Genomic DNA, 20,260 nt, shown 5'->3' on the forward strand with positions numbered 1-20,260 from the left:
TCTTTAATAGTTGTTTGTAATAATAATTTATAATATCTTTTACCCATATTATAATAAATATTGTATAATTTTCATTAGCTACAAAATATTATTTTAAGATTAATAAAAACGGTCAATGAAATTTCATCAAAAAGGAAAAAAGATTGGTAAACACTATACAATAAATTGTAGATATAAACTACACACTATATAATATAACCATTGACAGTAATTATTTGTTCATAATAAAATTAAAATTATAAGCAATTGTATGAAATCTGACAATTAACAGAATAAATTTTGTTTTTCTTCAATTGTACAGTACAGAAATAACTAAAATATTAATTATAAAGTAACACAAACAAACACACACATATTTATTATGCATAGTATAATGCAGTATTGTATACATATAAACGTGTGTATGTGAGGATAAGCGTACATTTATTTATATTTTTGTTTTATAATAAACAACAATAACTGATTATAGTAGAAGGTAATCAACTATTTAATTTCACATTTCCAATGGTTGTTGCCTGGGTTAAATTATGAATCAAGTCGAGACGTTGCATTTCCGAAAGGCTTTGGAACATACCCATGATTACATCTGATGTAACTTCAGGCGTGTCCTATCAACAAATCATTACACATATTAAAGTTGCAAATAATCTACTATGAAGTTTTTAAAACAAATAGTTGCCTAAGTCTATTTAAACCATGCTTACATTTATTGTAGATTTGACTTGATTTATAACCGCATCTTTTCTAACACTCTTAATGTTATTACCAATCAACGAATCAGCTAAAACAGTGCCATCAGTTTCATCTAATTGACTCGTCAGCCATTGTACAACAGCTTGGTTGTTATCCCACAGATAAGACTGTAAGAAAAACAAAATATTATATTATGTTATCAATCAGCATAATGTATTAATTGTATTTTTTTTTTTTTCAAAATTGTTAATATTATCTTTTGTTTTATAAATAAGCTTATAGCAAAATAACACTCACAGCAGTTGTGCCTTTGTCTTCAACGAACCACCTTCTCAGCATTTCATAGGCAACATCATCTTGAATGGCATCATTGGATTTTGTTATTACTTTTTGGATTTGGTTTTGTAATAAACGTCGTTTTAATCTCCAATATAATGTATTACGAGATTTCTTCCATTGCACAATATCTTTAATAACACCTTTACTAAGCATGCATTTAGGAGTGTCATGTAAGTCAGCAAAGTGAATTGCTACTTGATGGTAAATAGGTTTCAACACAGACACTCTTTCTGCAACATTCTTTTCTATTTCGGCTGCTTCTTCAGGAGTTGGGCTACCATTTGCTTTAAGACTCAAAATATTTGTATCAATTCTATTGATAGATTTTAAGATGTCTTTTTCACGGAATTTAATTTCAACAATTCCTTCAGGTTCCAAAACACCACCTCTGTGAACAAACAGTTAACATTTTGATTCATAAAGTCAAGAAAATACAACTTACATAGCTAAATATAATTTATATAAATAGAGAATTAGTATTTAATTATAATTCTCACTAAGCACTTTAACTGAAAGTGCATAATAATACAATAATACAAAAAAATAATTTGTATTTGCGCCATCAAATATATTTTAGCTACTGTAATATGTTATTAATTTATATTCGATAAAAACATGTGTATAATTATTATTAATATAAGATGAACTGAATTACATTAACACATTCTATATTAAACTTACATGTTTTTAATAGTTGATAGCTGGAGTAAATAATATCATTTATACTCTGTTCACTTTAAAAAACGTAGTTAACTAGAGCAAAGGGAACTCTCAATACTACACGGCAGGTATATAGACAATTAACTGAATGAGGAGACAAGCTTTGAAGGATGATGACGAAATCTGGTCACCATCAACTATGTTTCTTAAGTTAAACAGAATATAATATACTAGCAATATAAATTAATAAACTAATTTATTCCTTTATTGATACATTAATAAAAAAAATTCTTAATTTTTCCATTGAAAGTTTTAATTTTAATCATTGTAAAAATATAAATAGTAAATATATTTTTTTATTTATTGACATGAAACAGGGATTTGTGCATTATAAAATCAGTTTGTTTCAGGTTTTTCTAATTTGTAATGTTACCTAAATAAGGTCTATTATTTAAATTAGAAGTATTACCGGCTATCTGGATCTGCATACATCTCAATGTGTCTTGGATTAATAGTAGTATCTACAACAGCCCATGCACCTCCTCGTAACTCACCAAATGGTGGGATATAAGTGATAATCGGCTGGTTGTATTGTCTTAGTTCATCAACAATGTATGCACCAAATTTCATTATTTGTTCATACATGTCTGAAAAATAGAGAAAGATTATTTAGGTAATTAAATTAAGTTAATAAATTATAGCCTAAACTAATTTACAGCATAAATTAAAATAATTTGAATTAAATAATAGTATAATTATATTATTATATATAAAATACCTTTCATTCCACCAGAAAAACCTCTCCAGTTAGCAAAGATGAAAAGTGGTAAGTCTTCATGAGCAAAATCTTTAATGGCTTGAGATGTTTTATACGCTGAGTCTGGGAACCATACTTGTCCAGCTTGAGACACAGTCTATTGAAAAGAATACATATATTTATACATCTTATGACAATAAAACATTAAATAAGTATTTTGATTACCTTAGATTCAGAGTCCAAATTAGCAGGGTCTGCCGGTAAAGTGACTTCTACTGTTCTTGTTTCAACAGCAATTACACCGACTGGGATTCCTCCCAGTCTAGCTCTTCCACAAACAACAGTCTGTGCCCAGGGTTGCATTATTTCATCCCATGACCCTTTATCAAAAAATCCTGACTCCCAATGGCCATCTGAATAAATAAATTCAATCAATGCATTACAAAATAAGTACACGTACACCCTAGATAGTGAATATAGAACTAACTCGTATCTTCTTTCCCAGCAATCATCCAACGAGGATCATACGGGACTTTAGTAGGCACATAGTCTATATCTCTTTCTACAGAATCCACACTTTTAATCACAGGCAATGGAGATTCTTTAGTTTTTGGAATATATGAAAGCCACTTAAGTATTCTGTACACGCCATCCAAGTCTCTAGCCTCAGTCTTGTGTGACACACCATTGTTGTACATGATTTGAATACCACCTAACTGGTTGTTAGATGCATACACTTCACGACCAAGAAGCTAAAAAACAAGTTTGGATAAATTATATTTTTCGAAATCAAAATAAATATTTTGAGAGGACAAACCTTATTCAAAGCACTATATCCCGTGAGAATAATGTGAGAGTTCTCAATTTGAATAACTCGTTGACCAAGTCGTACTAGATAAGCCCCAATACCGATTGCACGACAAGTTACCATTGAAATTGTAACAATATCTTGATATGCACGAGAAGTTTCACCAGCTATCATCCCAGCAAATTTTAAATTTTCAACACCATAACCAAAATCTTTTCCTGTTTCCAAACACCAATGAATTAAAATTTTGTTATATATAGTTATAAACAAAAATCTGTTGTTACCAATAATATCAGTTAGTTTGTACCGCGGTTCACCTTCATCTTCAATTAATTCTGCTTCTACAGAATTTTGACCCGCTAATTTTCCATAGTCATCAGGTGTTAAGTATAAGTATTTGAATCCCTAAGATAAAGAGTTCAAATAAATTGATAAAAATAATACTCAAAGTATTTTAAATAACAAATATATACAAGTATAAGAATCATTTGGAATTATGTTAATTACTTTTTCTGGGTCAGACGGATCTTCCCAGGCTACATTGAACAAACTTTTTATTTCTTCTGCAAGACCAATACGAGCTCCACTATTAGCTGATATATAAATGCGTGGAATTTTTCTTCTTCGTGCTTCTTTAGAAGCTAAATCGAAGACAATATCTTCTTGTGGGCCAAATGAACCAATGTTTACTGTTAGATCATTAGCAATCACAATTATATCTCGGCCTGAAGGATACTCTGGAGTATGCATTGTAAATCTCCAAGCAACCATACCAGCCTATGAAATAAAGATACAATTTATTATACTTACATAAAATTGACTAATACTAATACTATATTAATACGTACAGTATTTTCACCAGAGAAGCGTTTTTGTTCAATTAAATGATTGTCTTCAACAACAAGTTCAACATAATCAAACACTAAGTTGTTTTTCAAAACTCCATCTATAAAAAAAAAATTTAATTGCCAAAAAAATATTGTTATATATTTTCAATCAGAAAATTATTAAACTACCATTTGGATGTTCCAAAATGTATTCCTGCCATAAACTTTCAATCATTTGTCTAAACATATCTGGTATATCATAAACGTATGTTGTTCCAGCACTTTGAGCTTGGAATCTTTTTTGTTGTAGAAAGTCTTTGGTTACATATGGAGTAGACACTGGTAGTCCATGTAATGGTCCTTGCTTTGATTCATACGATTCAAATTTAATCTATAAATCAATCCAAATTATTTAATATTTGTTCTTCATTTTAAGTCTATTTAGTATTAAAAAAAAAAAAAAGATTTTAGTAAAAAACATTAAATAAAGTTATTTATTTTATACAGTAGTCATCGCTGATGGGACACTACGTTAATAAACTTATTCATATATTGACTCAATCAGGCTGATCCAGATTTACATGTTTATTTATAAATAGGAAAATATTTGTATATTGGACTCTCATATTGGGTAATAGAGTGAATGTTTATTTTGATGATTAACACTATTTCCTCAAAAAATCTTACTAAAAAGTAATAGAGATTTAAATTGATGTTTTTCCTTTACTAACTTGAACTTATTTTTTGTAAAATATTATTTTCGAAAAAAATAAAAGATTTTTTATTTATTGTTATCATCTATCATGTTTTTGTTCTTTTAGAATAGTTCCTACATTTGAAATACATAATAATGAATATCAGTACATGGCCAAATTTAAGTATCATTTATTACATTGGACTAAATACTTTTAGTTCTTAAATGTTTTGCCTTATCAATTTATTTATTTAATTGAATCATAAATTTTGATTCCAATGTGAATCCAAAAAGTAGTATTATTGTAATATTGTATAAGAAGTAGACAACATTTGGCTAAAGGATAAGATAATTTTAGATTTGTATAAGGCAAGGTAACACAATAAGTTGTGTTACCTTTGCTCGATCTATAAAGCTGACCTTGATTAACTACAGCCGATTTCCCAGCATGACAAAGTAAATGTATTTCATGCACTTACCATTCCTAATTTAGAGTCAGTAATTTCTTTGTATAGGCAAATATCCAAATGATAACCACTGCCATTTGCAAGACTTAATCGAACATTTGAAGTTTTACTAGTGGGTGACGGCCGAATGGTCATTCTAAGTTCAGCTTGAAGAACCCGCAATTTCCAAAGACGGGGACCATATCGCATTACCATATTAGTCACACTCTCTTTGATCTATACATAAAAGAATATGTTTTTTGTTGAGTTACAAAAATTAATAACTCATTTCTTATTAGATAAAATTACTTTGGCAGGATCCATTATAACAGTAGGGACAAAATTCAAAAATATATGATTACAGTCAGTTCTACGTGCATGTGGGTGGCTAAAAGCAACCTCTAATTCATCCATAGCTTCCAACAAAACACGTTCTCCTTCATTTTGAAGGTATTCAAAAGATGCTTCTTTTGTTATTAAATCTTGATGTCTTATAATGGAACGTATAAAGAAACGATAATCAGTTACAACTTGACCTCTTGGAACCTAAAAGAAAAAACATTAGAATACTTAAAATAAAAGCATTTAATTAAGTTTAACTGACTTTAGCTTTTCCTAAATACAGATACATTTTTCTGTTTGATGTAGGTAAGGCTTCTAATTCATAAGTTCTCATTCTATTCAGTTCCAATTGGAAAGCCATACCTGGCTCTAAGTGCCGATAAATTCTATCTTCAGCGAAATCCTCATAATTTCTATAGGTGAATAATTTCGGGAATTGTCTTCTAAAAATCAATATAAATGTACAAATTTAACAAATGCAATATATAAGTATATTTCTTTATGATAATAATGAATGATTTCTGGATCCAACTAAATATTAAAAATATTTTCTTTTTAATGTAATTCTTTGAAAAAACTATATATTAAAAAGTAATCTCATTATATATTGTGAGTTATATTCTACCTAATATTACCTAAGATTTGAGATCTAAAGAGTACACTTAAATTAAGAAATCTTAGACTACGTAATAATTACAAAAACATATTGTTTGAATTACATAATCCTGATTTATAAATTTGGTTTAATTTTAGATTAAGATACATTTATACTGAAAAATTGAATTGCACTTTTTTGTTTAAAAAAAAAAAAAAAAAAAAAAATAGTTATCATAACACATTTTAATAAAGGACTATTATTAAAATGGTTGAAATTATATAAAAACAAATAAAATTAAAATAACTGTTCAAATTATCTTTATCTTAAGTATACGAGAATGATATAAAGTAATAACACAATGATTGGTGTTATATACAATTTTTACAGTAATTATATTATTTAACATCGCTGTTTACCATGTAAGATCAAAGTAATATTTTTAATTCAGTCTTCATACACTTTTATAAGCTAATATGCTTTTTAAAATAAAAATAAATGGTGTAAAATATATATTATTTAAAATAATCTGATCGATGAAATATAGATAAAATTACTTATTCAAAGCCAAGAAAGTGATTCTCCGGATTGATCTTTTTTTCAACTCCTCTTTGCGTTGTTGACAAAATTCTTCATACATCTTACCAAGTTTATCATCTTCCATATTTCCAGTGTCTTTCATAGCAATACATAATATATGACATGGCTCAATCTGAAATTAATAAAAAAAAAATGTCAAGGGAAATTTTATTATTAATTTAATATGCAATTAAAAATTAAATTACCTCAACATTTTCTTGGTCTGGGGGCCGTTGATCACCAAGAGACAAGCTTACATTGAGAGATGAGCTTAATCTAGATTCACTTCCACTTTCAAGGGCATCAATAATTCTAGGGGAAACATATACAGGGGAAGATAGATCTTCCATAATATCCAGGATTTCATCAAAATATTGTTCAAATTGAGTAAATGATTCAAATGCTGCCATACAACCAGTTCTTTGATAAGTTGGGATATATGATAATGGAGTTTTGGTTGGTGATTCAAGATTTTCAGAACCATTTGCTCCAGAATTGATCTTATTTTGTTGTCTATATACAATAAGAATATATATTAAATTATATTTAATATAAATCATTTTAGTAAAATGTTATTATAAGCTTACCGATTTGGATGAGAAGAAGGCAAAAGAAATTGGAAATGTACTAATGGTATTTCTCCAGACAATTCCAAATGTTGCAAACATGTTAGATCATATGATATGTAAACACGTCTTACATAAACCTAATCAAACATCAAGTTATAATTATTAGGTAACTGAATATTTTTAAATGTATGTAATAGTTATTTCAATAACTAATATTACCTCTAATGCGGCATTGCAGACTGCACGGTTTGAATGATAAAAGAAGTCATGAAGGATATCAAATATAGAAGTTTCGGATTGAATAAGTTTTTGTAAGTTTTCGGGATGAAAATCATGTCCATACATATCAACAGCAGATAAAAATATTGATTCCATTTGGTTATGTCTTAATTCATAAGCTGGTTGGTGTGCAGCAATGAGTACCTATAAAAAACAGGTTGTACAACAAATTTTACATTATTGATTTTTATTGAAAACTTAAGATTAGAAAGATAAGGATTTCTTATTGAAAACTAATGAAAATTTCACAAAAAAGATAAAAACGATAAAGAACTATAAATATTTATAATAATAATAAAAACACTAACTTGTCGTGCACGAAGTGCAACTCTAGAATGTTCACTGCGATTAAGTGAAGTCAACTCATTTAATGTAGCTGCCAACTCATCTGTTAAACCAGGTTCGTTGGACCATAAATGATCAATTAACATTGTAACTAACATATTCTTCTTTGCTACTTGTGTGTGTGAGAATATTGTTGAAGTTACAGCAGCCATATCATCTTTGTATCTATCCCTTAATGCAGCAGCACATTTATCATAACTTCCTGCAAAATGTTTAAAATACAACTCATTAATTATAAAAAATATTAATAAATGTAATATAGTAAATGAAGTAGAAAATACACAATATTATTAATTTATTTTTAACATAATATAATATGTATACATTCTCTTACCATGTTGGAATTGACTTTCCACCTCATAATATTGTTTCAGCAACTCATGAACAGCAGACTTCATTCGACCACGAATTCCATTCCTATACCTCTGGACAAGTTGAACAATGCCTTGTGTTGTTTGGAAAAAGCTATCGCGATCTGTTCTTTTTTGTAATGTTGCAGCATGGCTTTTGGTTGAAATGAAATATGAACATTAAAACAAATAATTAATATCGACTGTATTAAGTAATTTATTCAATAGCAATTTACCCATCAATAATTGCAGCTATTTGTTGGCTAGGAAATTGTGCAAGTACAGATGTTATGTTCCTTTCATATAACTTCATTAATGATTTAATTTTTTTATCAACAGCTTTTGGTATTCTGCCAGATATTGATGATATCACTTCCTAATAAATGCATATTGGTTTATAATTAATGTTTAAAGATAAAAAACAAAACTTCTATACCTGTAGCTCCAATAAAGGCAAACTTGGGTCACGTAAAGAGTTCATGAACTTTTCAATTACTTCTCTCAAACGTACAAGATGATATGGCTCTGGTAAGCAATACCCAGCCAAAATATTATCTAGCATACCTCTGTAGCATGTGTGTATATTATTTAGACTTTCTCCATAAATATGTGAAGTTCCATCGAGTTCAAGGAACTGTCCTTTATATTCAACAGCTTTTGTAACCAAGGATGGGTCATCTAATTCAAGTGTTGCAATTAATGAACCAGCATCAAGAACTGCACCTGGTCGTTTGCTATAATATACACGTCCATTCTCTGTAGCTGTTAATGTCATCACCATTTTCATTACCTGATGAAAAATAAATAAATGATTAACATCCATCATTATTTAAGCTATCATATAAATAATATTTTAATAAGCACATAATAAGCACAAAATAAATAATTACCTCTATTTCAGCATATGGTTGACCTTTTTTAACTTGACCCCCGTCCTCTATAAGAAAACTGATCAATTTACCAGCAGACGGTGAGCGTAATAAGGATGGATCATTTTCTTTTTCAAATACACATGTTTGATTACCAATTACAATTCTATACCGATCTACTTCTTCTCGCATATATGTAGTAAAACTCGATCCATCCAAAGATAACAAAATTCCTGAATTTGACATAAAAATTAATAGACTTTTTAATAAATAATAATGAGTAAAAATAAGTACTAATATAATAATCTTATATGATACATACCACCATCAGATAGACGATGGACCTCAATTTCCTTAAATGAACCATTCATAATGAGGAAGTATGAATTGAGTCCGGATTTGGTGACTTGAACTTTGTATTTGTATCCACCATTTATCAGTTCAACAGACACATGATGATCTAGTGTACTGGCACTCAATACCTGACCACTGAAAAAGATATACAATAAATAAATATTATACATAATAGCCATTAAAAATATTAACACTATTTAAATCAAAACAACAATAATTTGTTAAAAATTTAAAAATAAATTATAAAAAAATAACTAACTAGATATCCCGAGTTAATAAAATAAAATTCTTTAAATTTGAAAGAAAATGTATAGAAATCAGTCAATATACATTTTCCTTTTTATATTTTGCTGATAATAATTACATAATTTTGATGAAGTAAATAAAACAATAATATTCAGAATTAAATTAAACATTTTTAATTATACAGGGGTTAGTCATTTTTGAACACAACTGCATCAATATAAAAATGACCAGTCTTATAAAGTAAATATTGAAACACATATTACCGTTCTAAAGATGATTGAAAGTTTTGGAATGATTCTGTTATAGTACGATCAGCAATATGGAGTCCTCCGCAAATGACTCCAAGAAATATGTCTGGCTTTTCGGATTGTACTCGCTCTGATATCAATAAATCCAACCAAGCTGTATCAATCGTATTTGACTGAAAAGTTTATGCATGAAAACAATACAAATTAAAATTTGATATAAATTTATGTAAAATAGAAAAAGAATTGTGTACCTGGAATGATTCAGTTTCAAGAAGTGTAATTAAATATTCAACTGTAGTTCTGAAATCTCCTCGAATCGACAACTCTTTAAGTGCAATAACTAAATTTCTAATTAAGAACAAAACAAATGCATATATTATATTATCAAACAAATATTTTAAGTTTTTAAATCTCACTCTCTAGCTTGTTCTCGGTTTTCTCCCCATGAGAAGCAATGGCCAAACTGGGAATCAGCAAATTCGTGTAATCCTCCTGATGCTGCTACACTGAAGTATCCCCATACATTTTTCGAAGAACGGAAATTTAATTCTTGAACAGTTCCAGAACTAGGCTTAAACCCTAAAGTAAAAACGTGATTAAACATAAAATTGTTTAAAATAAATTATATATATATAATTATATACATTATATATTACATTGATCAATCTAATTTAATTAATTAAGTTAATACAATGATGTATATAAAAAATGCAATACAATTATAGATACAGTCACTAAATACTTAAAACAAATAAATAACTCAGTATTTTAAAAATAATAGAAGCATTGATTAAGTTTTTGCTGTACCTTCATCAGGGTTTTCACTAGTGATTCGAGCAGCAATAACATGACCCCATGGATGAGGTTTATGTCTTGGAGCATCGAAATCGATATAACTATCTCCCCAAGCAGATTCGCTATAGAGTAGTCGGATGTCTTTAATACAGTTAAGAGCTAATCCCATTGAAATTTGCAGTTGTGCAGCTGGTAAATTCACATCTGATACCATTTCTGTACAAGGATGTTCTACTTGCAGTCTAGGATTTAACTCCAAAAAGTAATAATTTCCATCTGTATCGTATAAATACTCAACTGTACCAGCACTAACATAACCCACCATTTTAGCAATTCGAACTGCAGCCTAAAGTAAAATATTAAAACAAGATAGAGTTATGGATTGAAAATTATGATAACAAATAAGATCCCATTACTTTCTCCATTTCTTCAAAAACACTAGGTTCAGCAATCACTGCAGGCGCCTCTTCGATAATTTTTTGATGTCTTCTTTGAATTGAACAATCACGTCCAAACAATGATATAGCATTACCATATTGATCAGCTAAAAGTTGTACTTCTAAATGCCTAGCGCATTTAGCCAACTTCATTATAAATATTGGTGATCCAGGAACTTCAGATTGAACCTACAAATTAATAAGTTAAAAATTAAACAGTTATTTAATCATTACTAAATAAAAAAAACTATTGAGTACATAATTTCAAAATACCTGTTTAAATGCATTTGGGAATTCTTCAGTGTTTTCTACTTTCCTTATACCTTTACCACCACCGCCTTCACTAGCTTTAATCATAATTGGATACCCAACCTTTTCAGCAGATACTAAACCTTCTTCAATCGATGCAACACAGCCTTTTTTATACAAATCTGGTCCAATTTCAATTTTTTTACCAGAATAATGTCCAATTACACCTATATAGAAGATGTAAATTTAAATGACACAAATAGAGGTATGTAAGTTATTTTAGATTAAATAGAGGGTATAATCTTATACTGAACAGTCTCATGATATGTGTGTACTTTGTGTTTCAAAACGAGAATAACTTATTTCAATTATCTGAAATAGAAATACTTTTTTAATCGAGATATTTTTAAGTACGGATTTTGGTTTGCAAATATTATAAATATGTAAATAATTTAATCTTTAAAAAAAATGTTTGTGAATTTATTGTGACTAGTTAAATAGCAACCATGTAAGTACTTTAAGATAATGAATAAATAATATGGTATAATGATAAATAAATGATTATTTATAAAATGCAATTTGGACATGAATAAACTGTTATACTTATGTAGTATTATAAAAAATTTTTAATTTTTATAAAAAGTGGGTAGTCTAAAATGAAGAAACATGTATTTAATAATATATAATTTTATAAAAATTCTTATTTTTTTTGTTCTGCAACAATTAAAATTTCTACACAATACCACAACATAAGATTCTATATATGGCATGGGAATCTATACTAGTATGTGTATATTAATTCTACCTGAACCAGACCAGGGCAAAGTTGGAATTTCAGCAGTTTGTGCAACAATGCTCGAAGCAATTTTATCACCAAGAGCAAACATAGCTTTTTCAGGTGGTCCAATAAAAGCAATTTTATTTTTTTCCAACAGTTTAGGTAGCTCTGGATTTTCAGAAGCATGTCCCCAACCAGCCCATACAGCCTATTGTAAATAAAAATAAATTACATGAAAATATAAATCTAATTTATTCCATATTTTACTATAATTGTTTTAATAAAAATTTACCTGAACTTGGGAACGTATAGCTATATTTACAATAAGTTCAACATTGGCATAATTGTTGTTATTTGTACCTCCAGGTACTGGCACATAATGATCAGCCATTTTAATATACTCAGCATTTGCTGAAATAATGATGACATAATATATATGATACTATTTCATACAAAATATCAAACAAAATAAATAATCAATCAAACTGAATTAAATAGTAATCATTTCTTAATGTATAAAGTAATAATTATTAACTAATTTGGACATAAATCTTCATTAAGCTGAATTAGGTAATCTTGATAAATAATACCTTTAAGATCTTCTGGTGTAACCATAACTACAAATCGTACAGCTCTTTCATTCCTAAACATTTCATAAGACCATCGACGAACTGATCTCATACATTTTACTGCAGCAATACCATTGTTAGCAATTAAAACCTGTAATATAAAAATAACTATCTTATACCTACTAATAAAATTCAGTAATATTTGAATTTAAATTATTAAAATACAAACTAAATATTGTAAAAATGCATTATTAAAAATTCATGAATTCTGACCTTGTTTATAACGCGAGTTCCCTTAAAACGTTTCACAAATTCTTCAGGAGTACTAACATTGAAGTCTTTTTCAGTAAGTCGTTGATGGATCACATTACCTTGTGACATACTAGGCCTATAATTGTTTTATAACATATTTTGAGTAAAATATTAATTTATTATTAAAAAATAGATATATTAGTTTAGACATTTATATTTTATAGAAAAAGTAAAGCAGTGGTTGTGAAATATAGTAATTTTTAATAAAATAAAACATTTATATATTAAAGTGTGAACAGCATTTCAGAAATAATGTATTGTTTGCAATTTTGTTAATTAAGTACCTAAAACAAAGTTGTTGGCGTTTAACAAAAATACAAGATAAGTTGATAACATATAATTAATTAATTAATTAATTACAGAGAATTAATTTATTAATTATACATTCTCTGATATTATAATTTATAATCACTTTTTGTTATTGTTGTAATATCATAACATCTTATCAAAAGGTATTAATTTCATATAGTATTTCTTATCATAGAAACAGTTTCACTTTGTCGTCAAATAATGTAAACTTCAAGCATAAGAAGGTTGAAAAAGTTTTAATTAGTACTAGAGTCTAGAGGTACATACAATTTTAAGAACACAGTATCATCCCGATATTAAATAACAGCATAAATAACTCAATGATTTAAAGAGCATTCAATTTAAGTACAAATTATTTTCAAATTACAGAACTAACACAGTAAGGTATCTACTATTTTAATGTCATCAAAAATATCAAAAATTAATTGATTACAAAAAAGTGTGTATACACTGAAGTTAACTTATTATTGTTTATTGATTTTCTGCTTGGTTCTATGTCTGTGTCATATTGACAGATAAAGAGATGGCCCAAGTACCATTTAAAATGTCTATATAAATAACATTTAATTTAACTTTCCAAGTTTTACTCCCAACTATTAAAATTAACATTAATAAATGAATTAACAATTAGGAAATTACTATACAGTAAATAGGTACACAAACACATGTTACTGCCAAATTGTAATTAAATATTTTGTAAACCCCTAAAAACCTCCTTTAAACAAAGTGTTAATATCTCAAAATAATTATGTAGCTTTATAGTATTTCATTTGAAATTAGAAGTATGCAAAATTAAAATTAAAAGTATAATATTTATTTAATAGGAAGGCAATATAAAAATTGTGGAGCGGTTTTGTGGTCTTAAATACCTAGTATGAGAATCAAAACTATTCCACTATATTATTAAAATAATTGAATTATGTGACTTATGTAAATTATGAATATTAATAATTTATTATTTTTTTTTTGATAGTAACTGGCAATATATTGCTTAAAAAAGAGTTTTAAGTGTCATTAAATTTGCAAAACTATCTTATAAGATGTTGATACCTAATATTCTAATGTGTGATAACTAGTGTAGATACATTTTTTATAGATAATTAAGATTATTTGTTATAATGGAAATTTCAGTAAATGAGTATATAGCTAAAATACATTATTAAACATATAAAATAAAATTACAAGTTCAGCACATTATTTTCTGAACGTGTTTTGTTAATAATTATGACTCATAAACAAATCTGATGATAAATTTTAAAATATTAATTAACAGTGAAGCAATTACAGAAATCTGTATGTACAATTATTATGTGACCAATATTAAATGTATTGAAATAGAGGTGTGATCAGTGACCAATTGTAATTTATCCTTTCAGGGGAAAAATATGTTTTGTTTAAGTATTTATTCTTGAGAATAAAAATGATTCAACTGTTAGGAAAAATATATTAATATATCATGTAGAGTTATATGTCTTGTTAAGTATCTTCTTAAGGTTACACCACTAGTGTATAACTTTTATTTATAAACTACAGCTAAGAGCTTGGTAAGAAATCAATAAGAACATAATAATTAAAAATAAACAAAAAATATCAAAGGAAAATACAAAACACAAATTACATATGTAAATGTATAACATGTATATTCGCACATATTATTAAAAGAATGTCAACAAAAAACAATTTTTTCTCCATTTAAGAAAAATATATGATTCAAAATATTGTTGAAAATTAAGGATATTGATTTAAACTTAACAAAGGACATAAAAAATCTTAAGAGGATACAACCTACATATCTTGTCCCCATCTTACACTTCTGTACTTTGTACAACATACCAAATTGTACATTCACAATAATCATTTAAACAAATTATTTATAAATTAAAGTGAATTTACCTATTATAAAATGAAAAGGTAAAAATATTCAATGCCATCTTAGAGGTTTTTATTGATGTTTTAACTAATTTTGAAGCAAGTAAAGATAATTTTCATACTTTCAAAAAATGTACTGTGTAAAATGTTCATAAATAAAATATCAATAAAAGACTTTGAGTTGTCCTATATTAATTAAACCTTAACATTTTATAATATGCTAATTCATTTCAATCTTAAAAATAACCAAGTAAATGGACTATTTTGAATGCAACACTTGGTATGTTGCACTTTTGTAAAAAGGTAACAACACATGAGGGCGTGGTGTCCTCCTTAACTTTTGCATTAAAACAAACAATAAAATAGTATACTCATTATCAACAGAAATTCAAATCTAGCCAGGTGCGTAGTAACCAGTAAACACTGCTAATTCTTTACATATTCTATCTGTATGAAAACTCGCACTATTATCCATACAACTTAAAATTAACTACTAAGTACTAGTAAAACATTTTCTGACTAATTTCCATTTGAAACTGCCTAAATTTTGAGTATTTTGTACTGATTTATCAAAATTTAACATTTACATAATATATTACTGAAATTATCTATATTATCATAAACTAACAATTTTGCTTTTATTGATAAAATATGATAGTATTAATCAAAAATGTATAAATATATTTTATCTATATTTTGAGCTTTTGTGAGGAGATCAACAACACCCTTAAATTTTACACAATTGCAGTGATACACAAATATTGAACAAGTTATATAAAATGCATAATTATCTATTCTATACATTTAATACTATTTTTTTATTATTATTTGGATCAATTAATTTTTTAACATCGAGAAATTAAGATTAATTAATCTCAAAATTGATAGATTTTTTTGTCTTATAAACTTTTAAGCTAACGGAAATAATAATGCATTATTATTTCATGGACTTGCCAAGGATAAAGATTTATTGTTACATTTTTTGATATTAGCAATATTTTCAATGAAATAAAAAAATTGATAGTTGAACTTATACCAACATTTTATTGCAGTATTTGAGGTAACTCAATAGACAACTTTAAATTTAAGAGCAGTACACAAGAAATTAAACATAATACAAAATATAGCTACTTCAATTTTTACAAATTAGGCAATTGTGCCATATTATGCAATCTACTAAAAACTGTGGCCCACCAAATAAGAAATAAATGATATGACATTGCTTATTTTATAGCTAATCATATTATATAGTAGTGTCACACTAAAATAATAAAGTATAAACCAAAAGTATTTGTATTATGTTGGCTTTGTTCTAAGTGCAACAATCTGTCAACTCTATAAAAGAACAAAAGCTATTGGACCTGCGGACAGAGGTGGTTGAAATATAGAATAGTGATTAATTCTCTTTCCTAATTTTACTTTATCATATTTATCTAATGTTAATTTAAGTCAAGATTAAGGCATCTCAACAAGAAGTTATGACAATAACATTTAACCAGCAGATCATGGCACAATGTTAGTTAGATGAGTGCTCGAAACTATGGTAAAAGATTTAGAATTCTGTGGTTTTGAATTATAGATTAAAAATGATGTAACTTATTTAGAAACTGAGTTAAGTACCTAATTAATAATTAAAAATGTAATGCATCAAATTATATAGCAATTCAATATTATTCACATTTCAAAAAAAATATTCACAAGGATTTTCATGAAAAATTAAATTTTCGAACAATTTTTTAAGTGTTATTTAAAGATTTCAAGGCAATAGTTTCTATAAAATTATTGATTAAATTATGTTAGTATTTTCAAAAGAAAACTATTTTTATAACCATACATTTTTAATGTGAATTATTACTTTACTAACTATGATGTTGTACACCAACAGCAAAGATAAGTCCTTTTTTTATAATTTTAGCCTATGAAAATAAATAATTTAACCTACTCAGTAGCTAATAATATTCCAACATATACAGGAATTATGTTTTGCAGAATAGGAAAGATAACTAATGTATTTTTAACAGTTTAATTAATATTCAATGCCGAATAACAATTAAATATTAATGATAATTATAAATAGGTATAATGTTAATTATCAATAATTGATATATTGAATACAAAATAAAACATAAATTCATCTAATTAGGACTATAACATGATATATATAACTGTTAGAAAATAATTTATTTTAAATTAGCAACCATAACTAACACTTGAAGAATTTGTTTTAAATTAAAAAAAACACGAATTTGCAAATCTCATCACATAAAATGTTGATAAATATTGTTCATAAGTCCAAATTCTCTCAACACTTAAAATCACTAATTTCAAAATCAAATTTTTTTTTATTTATTTCGTCATTTGGAATAAGCAATACTGTTAATTTTTAATCTCCATTCAATAGTTAAATTTACTGATTCCACCAATTGTAAACCAAAAATGATTAATTGACAGTTCAAAAGAAAGATGAAACTCTATAAAATTCCCTTGAACTAGTTCGTGCAAGCTAGGTAGTGCAAACAAACAAAACATAACTCAAAAATAAAGATATTAGAATGTATTAGTTAGTCATAACACTCATAACTTAAAACCTTGTCTGTAATTATGTAACATCATACTTTTGGTATAGGTATAGTACTGCAAATTGCAATAACAATATTATTATAAAGTTTTTAAATGTTTTTTTTTTTCATTAATTCTCTACCCATATACTAAGCTGAATTATTAATATCAAATAAAAATATCGATTTGATAATGTTACAATATTGTTGTACTCAGTCAGTCAGCTAATAAAAACTTCAAGTATGTTATACCTACGTCAAACGATACGTCGATACCTCATATCCACGGCTTACTTGTTCTACAACTTGTTTACTCCCAACAACCTAACATTATTAGCAGTTGTTACTTCCCTTGAATTCATAATATTAAATTTATATTTTTTACATCTCAACCAAGACGGCGATAATTGTATAGGTATAATGGGAGTATTGCTCAACATCGCAACCGGCCGTGCACAAACACTAATACTAATGAAGAAATGAATAATAATTTTTTTATTTATTTTAAATGATTTAAAAATGCTTGATTTCCGAAACTCATGGCTAAACGAGAACCGGTTTACCTCACTCAATCACCTACGCGCGGTAACCACAATTATTTCGATCAGTTTTTGAAATGAGAAATATATGTCAAAATTTGTATGTATACAGGTATCTACAAGGTTTTATTAGGTAAACATCGTAATTTTGTGTTTACATATTGAATTATAATAAACATAAAGAAAATCATAATATATAATATTATATTATAGGTCATATTATGGCATGCTACGTGTAGGGTAGTTGTGTTTGTTTACATTTACACTAACAATTTAACTTGATGCGCTAAAACGTGCTAAACCAACGATCGAATACGGTTTCAACGCAAAAAGTCAACACGTTATTGTTTAACAATGAAGTATATAATAATTATGAGAACGTAAACAGTATAAAATTGATGAAAAGTTTCGCAGCGATTCAAAAGAAGAATAAAACCTTGTTGATTATTATTCAAGAGCCAAAATAGTTTAAGCAAATGAAATATGTAATAGTATAATGTAATATTATATAACAGCTCAATTATTGCACTTTGGCCATCATATGCAGTGGTTTTCGTAAGTATAATATTTTTAGAGTATTGGAGTTCATTTAAACATATACAGAATGCAGTTGCAGAAAAGGCACACGTATATTATGTAGGCAACTAGACAAGATTTAGATGATGGAATAACAACAAAGTAAAAACAGGCTCGTGGTGTCATAATACCGTGACTTGTTGACTGTCATGCATTATGTACATTTTGGGCATTAAAACCCGTCCAACACAGAAATTATTTTTATTATTATAACCGCGGCACAGAAACATTTTCTCAAAAAAATATAACAACCGGTCATCAGCGGTGATCCACATTTTACAAGACTTGACGTATTTTCAGTCATTTTTTTCAAAAGAGTATTAAGTAGGTAATGGTAACATTTTATTTTTTACAAAAAATTTGTTTTTGACTATTTTTTGATGACATCTGATATTTTTAATTTCACAGTTTTATTATCATTATTAGCAGCAAATAATACTTAATTTTCTAAAATTATTTATGTATGACAATATCGAATAGGTATTATAAATTAAAATATTTTTTTTATTTATAAGAATATTAAGTTTATTATTATTATATATTATTATTATTATTATTATTATTATTTATTATTATATTATTAAGGGGCGTATACAAATGGGATTATTGTAGCATATTTTAAGTGACGGAATCAAAAAAAAAAATCAAAAAAAATGTGGTAGATTCTACACACCAACACACCTCACTAATTCAATCATCATTTATGTTTCACGATGTGAGTAAATAATGTATATGATGGAAAAATTAATAAAAACAGAAATCTTTTGATCACCGTCATCTCTCACACCACATATGTTAATTATAGTCAAAGACAATATAAATATATATTATACATATACCTTTAAATAGGTAGTTATAGTGCATAAAGGTGAGTTATATGGACCTAAAACCGACTATTATTTCTAACACTAGTGCGGTATGCAAGAATAAAGTGTGTATAACAAATACGATATATGTGCACGTTAATTGAAATATAATATAAATTTGATAGTATGTTATTATTATAATAGATGTCAGTAAGTACTGCGGTGCATGTCATTTAATCGAGGAAAGTCGAACTGGTAATAATGTATTCACACAAGATTATTTAAAAAATTAACTTATGCAGTACTGCGGTTAAAATTCTGTTAATTTTTGAACATGGATGCCATTCTTAATACTTGAAAATTATTGTCGACATTTTAAACAATAATACACGAAAGCTTTGAAGTGATAAAAAAAAACCAAGGATGTACGTGCGGTAAGCTATAATATAATAATATTATACAG

General features: G+C 27.1%; 1 protein-coding gene across 7 annotated transcripts in view; it reads right to left on the reverse strand.

Moving 5' to 3' along the window:
- Window positions 1–293: 293 nt before the first annotated feature.
- ACC (acetyl-CoA carboxylase) overlaps window positions 294–20,260 on the reverse strand; it is a 45,171-nt gene continuing 25,204 nt past the window's right edge. For all 7 annotated transcript variants that reach the window (XM_089217754.1, XM_089217751.1, XM_089217753.1 and 4 more), the window contains 35 exons: window positions 13,102–13,216; window positions 12,850–12,979; window positions 12,552–12,670; window positions 12,287–12,467; window positions 11,506–11,708; window positions 11,212–11,421; window positions 10,808–11,141; window positions 10,417–10,579; window positions 10,252–10,348; window positions 10,016–10,173; window positions 9,475–9,641; window positions 9,174–9,385; window positions 8,720–9,073; window positions 8,520–8,659; window positions 8,268–8,437; window positions 7,897–8,135; window positions 7,529–7,732; window positions 7,328–7,446; window positions 6,947–7,253; window positions 6,719–6,873; window positions 5,829–6,009; window positions 5,534–5,770; window positions 5,258–5,461; window positions 4,274–4,475; window positions 4,106–4,203; window positions 3,765–4,034; window positions 3,542–3,662; window positions 3,267–3,475; window positions 2,937–3,201; window positions 2,675–2,862; window positions 2,471–2,606; window positions 2,162–2,339; window positions 991–1,420; window positions 705–860; window positions 294–608 (listed from right to left, as the gene is read on the reverse strand). In XM_089217754.1, the coding sequence (XP_089073880.1) occupies window positions 480–608; window positions 705–860; window positions 991–1,420; window positions 2,162–2,339; window positions 2,471–2,606; window positions 2,675–2,862; window positions 2,937–3,201; window positions 3,267–3,475; window positions 3,542–3,662; window positions 3,765–4,034; window positions 4,106–4,203; window positions 4,274–4,475; window positions 5,258–5,461; window positions 5,534–5,770; window positions 5,829–6,009; window positions 6,719–6,873; window positions 6,947–7,253; window positions 7,328–7,446; window positions 7,529–7,732; window positions 7,897–8,135; window positions 8,268–8,437; window positions 8,520–8,659; window positions 8,720–9,073; window positions 9,174–9,385; window positions 9,475–9,641; window positions 10,016–10,173; window positions 10,252–10,348; window positions 10,417–10,579; window positions 10,808–11,141; window positions 11,212–11,421; window positions 11,506–11,708; window positions 12,287–12,467; window positions 12,552–12,670; window positions 12,850–12,979; window positions 13,102–13,216 (6,781 nt within the window). In that variant the 3' untranslated portion in view covers window positions 294–479. The remainder of the gene's footprint in view (window positions 609–704; window positions 861–990; window positions 1,421–2,161; window positions 2,340–2,470; window positions 2,607–2,674; window positions 2,863–2,936; window positions 3,202–3,266; window positions 3,476–3,541; window positions 3,663–3,764; window positions 4,035–4,105; window positions 4,204–4,273; window positions 4,476–5,257; window positions 5,462–5,533; window positions 5,771–5,828; window positions 6,010–6,718; window positions 6,874–6,946; window positions 7,254–7,327; window positions 7,447–7,528; window positions 7,733–7,896; window positions 8,136–8,267; window positions 8,438–8,519; window positions 8,660–8,719; window positions 9,074–9,173; window positions 9,386–9,474; window positions 9,642–10,015; window positions 10,174–10,251; window positions 10,349–10,416; window positions 10,580–10,807; window positions 11,142–11,211; window positions 11,422–11,505; window positions 11,709–12,286; window positions 12,468–12,551; window positions 12,671–12,849; window positions 12,980–13,101; window positions 13,217–20,260) is intronic.

Source organism: Diuraphis noxia, unplaced genomic scaffold (genome assembly GCF_037042655.1).
Source record: "Diuraphis noxia isolate RWA-SAM2 unplaced genomic scaffold, SU_Dnox_SAM2 contig0001, whole genome shotgun sequence".
In the NCBI taxonomy this organism is placed as follows: domain Eukaryota; kingdom Metazoa; phylum Arthropoda; class Insecta; order Hemiptera; family Aphididae; genus Diuraphis; species Diuraphis noxia.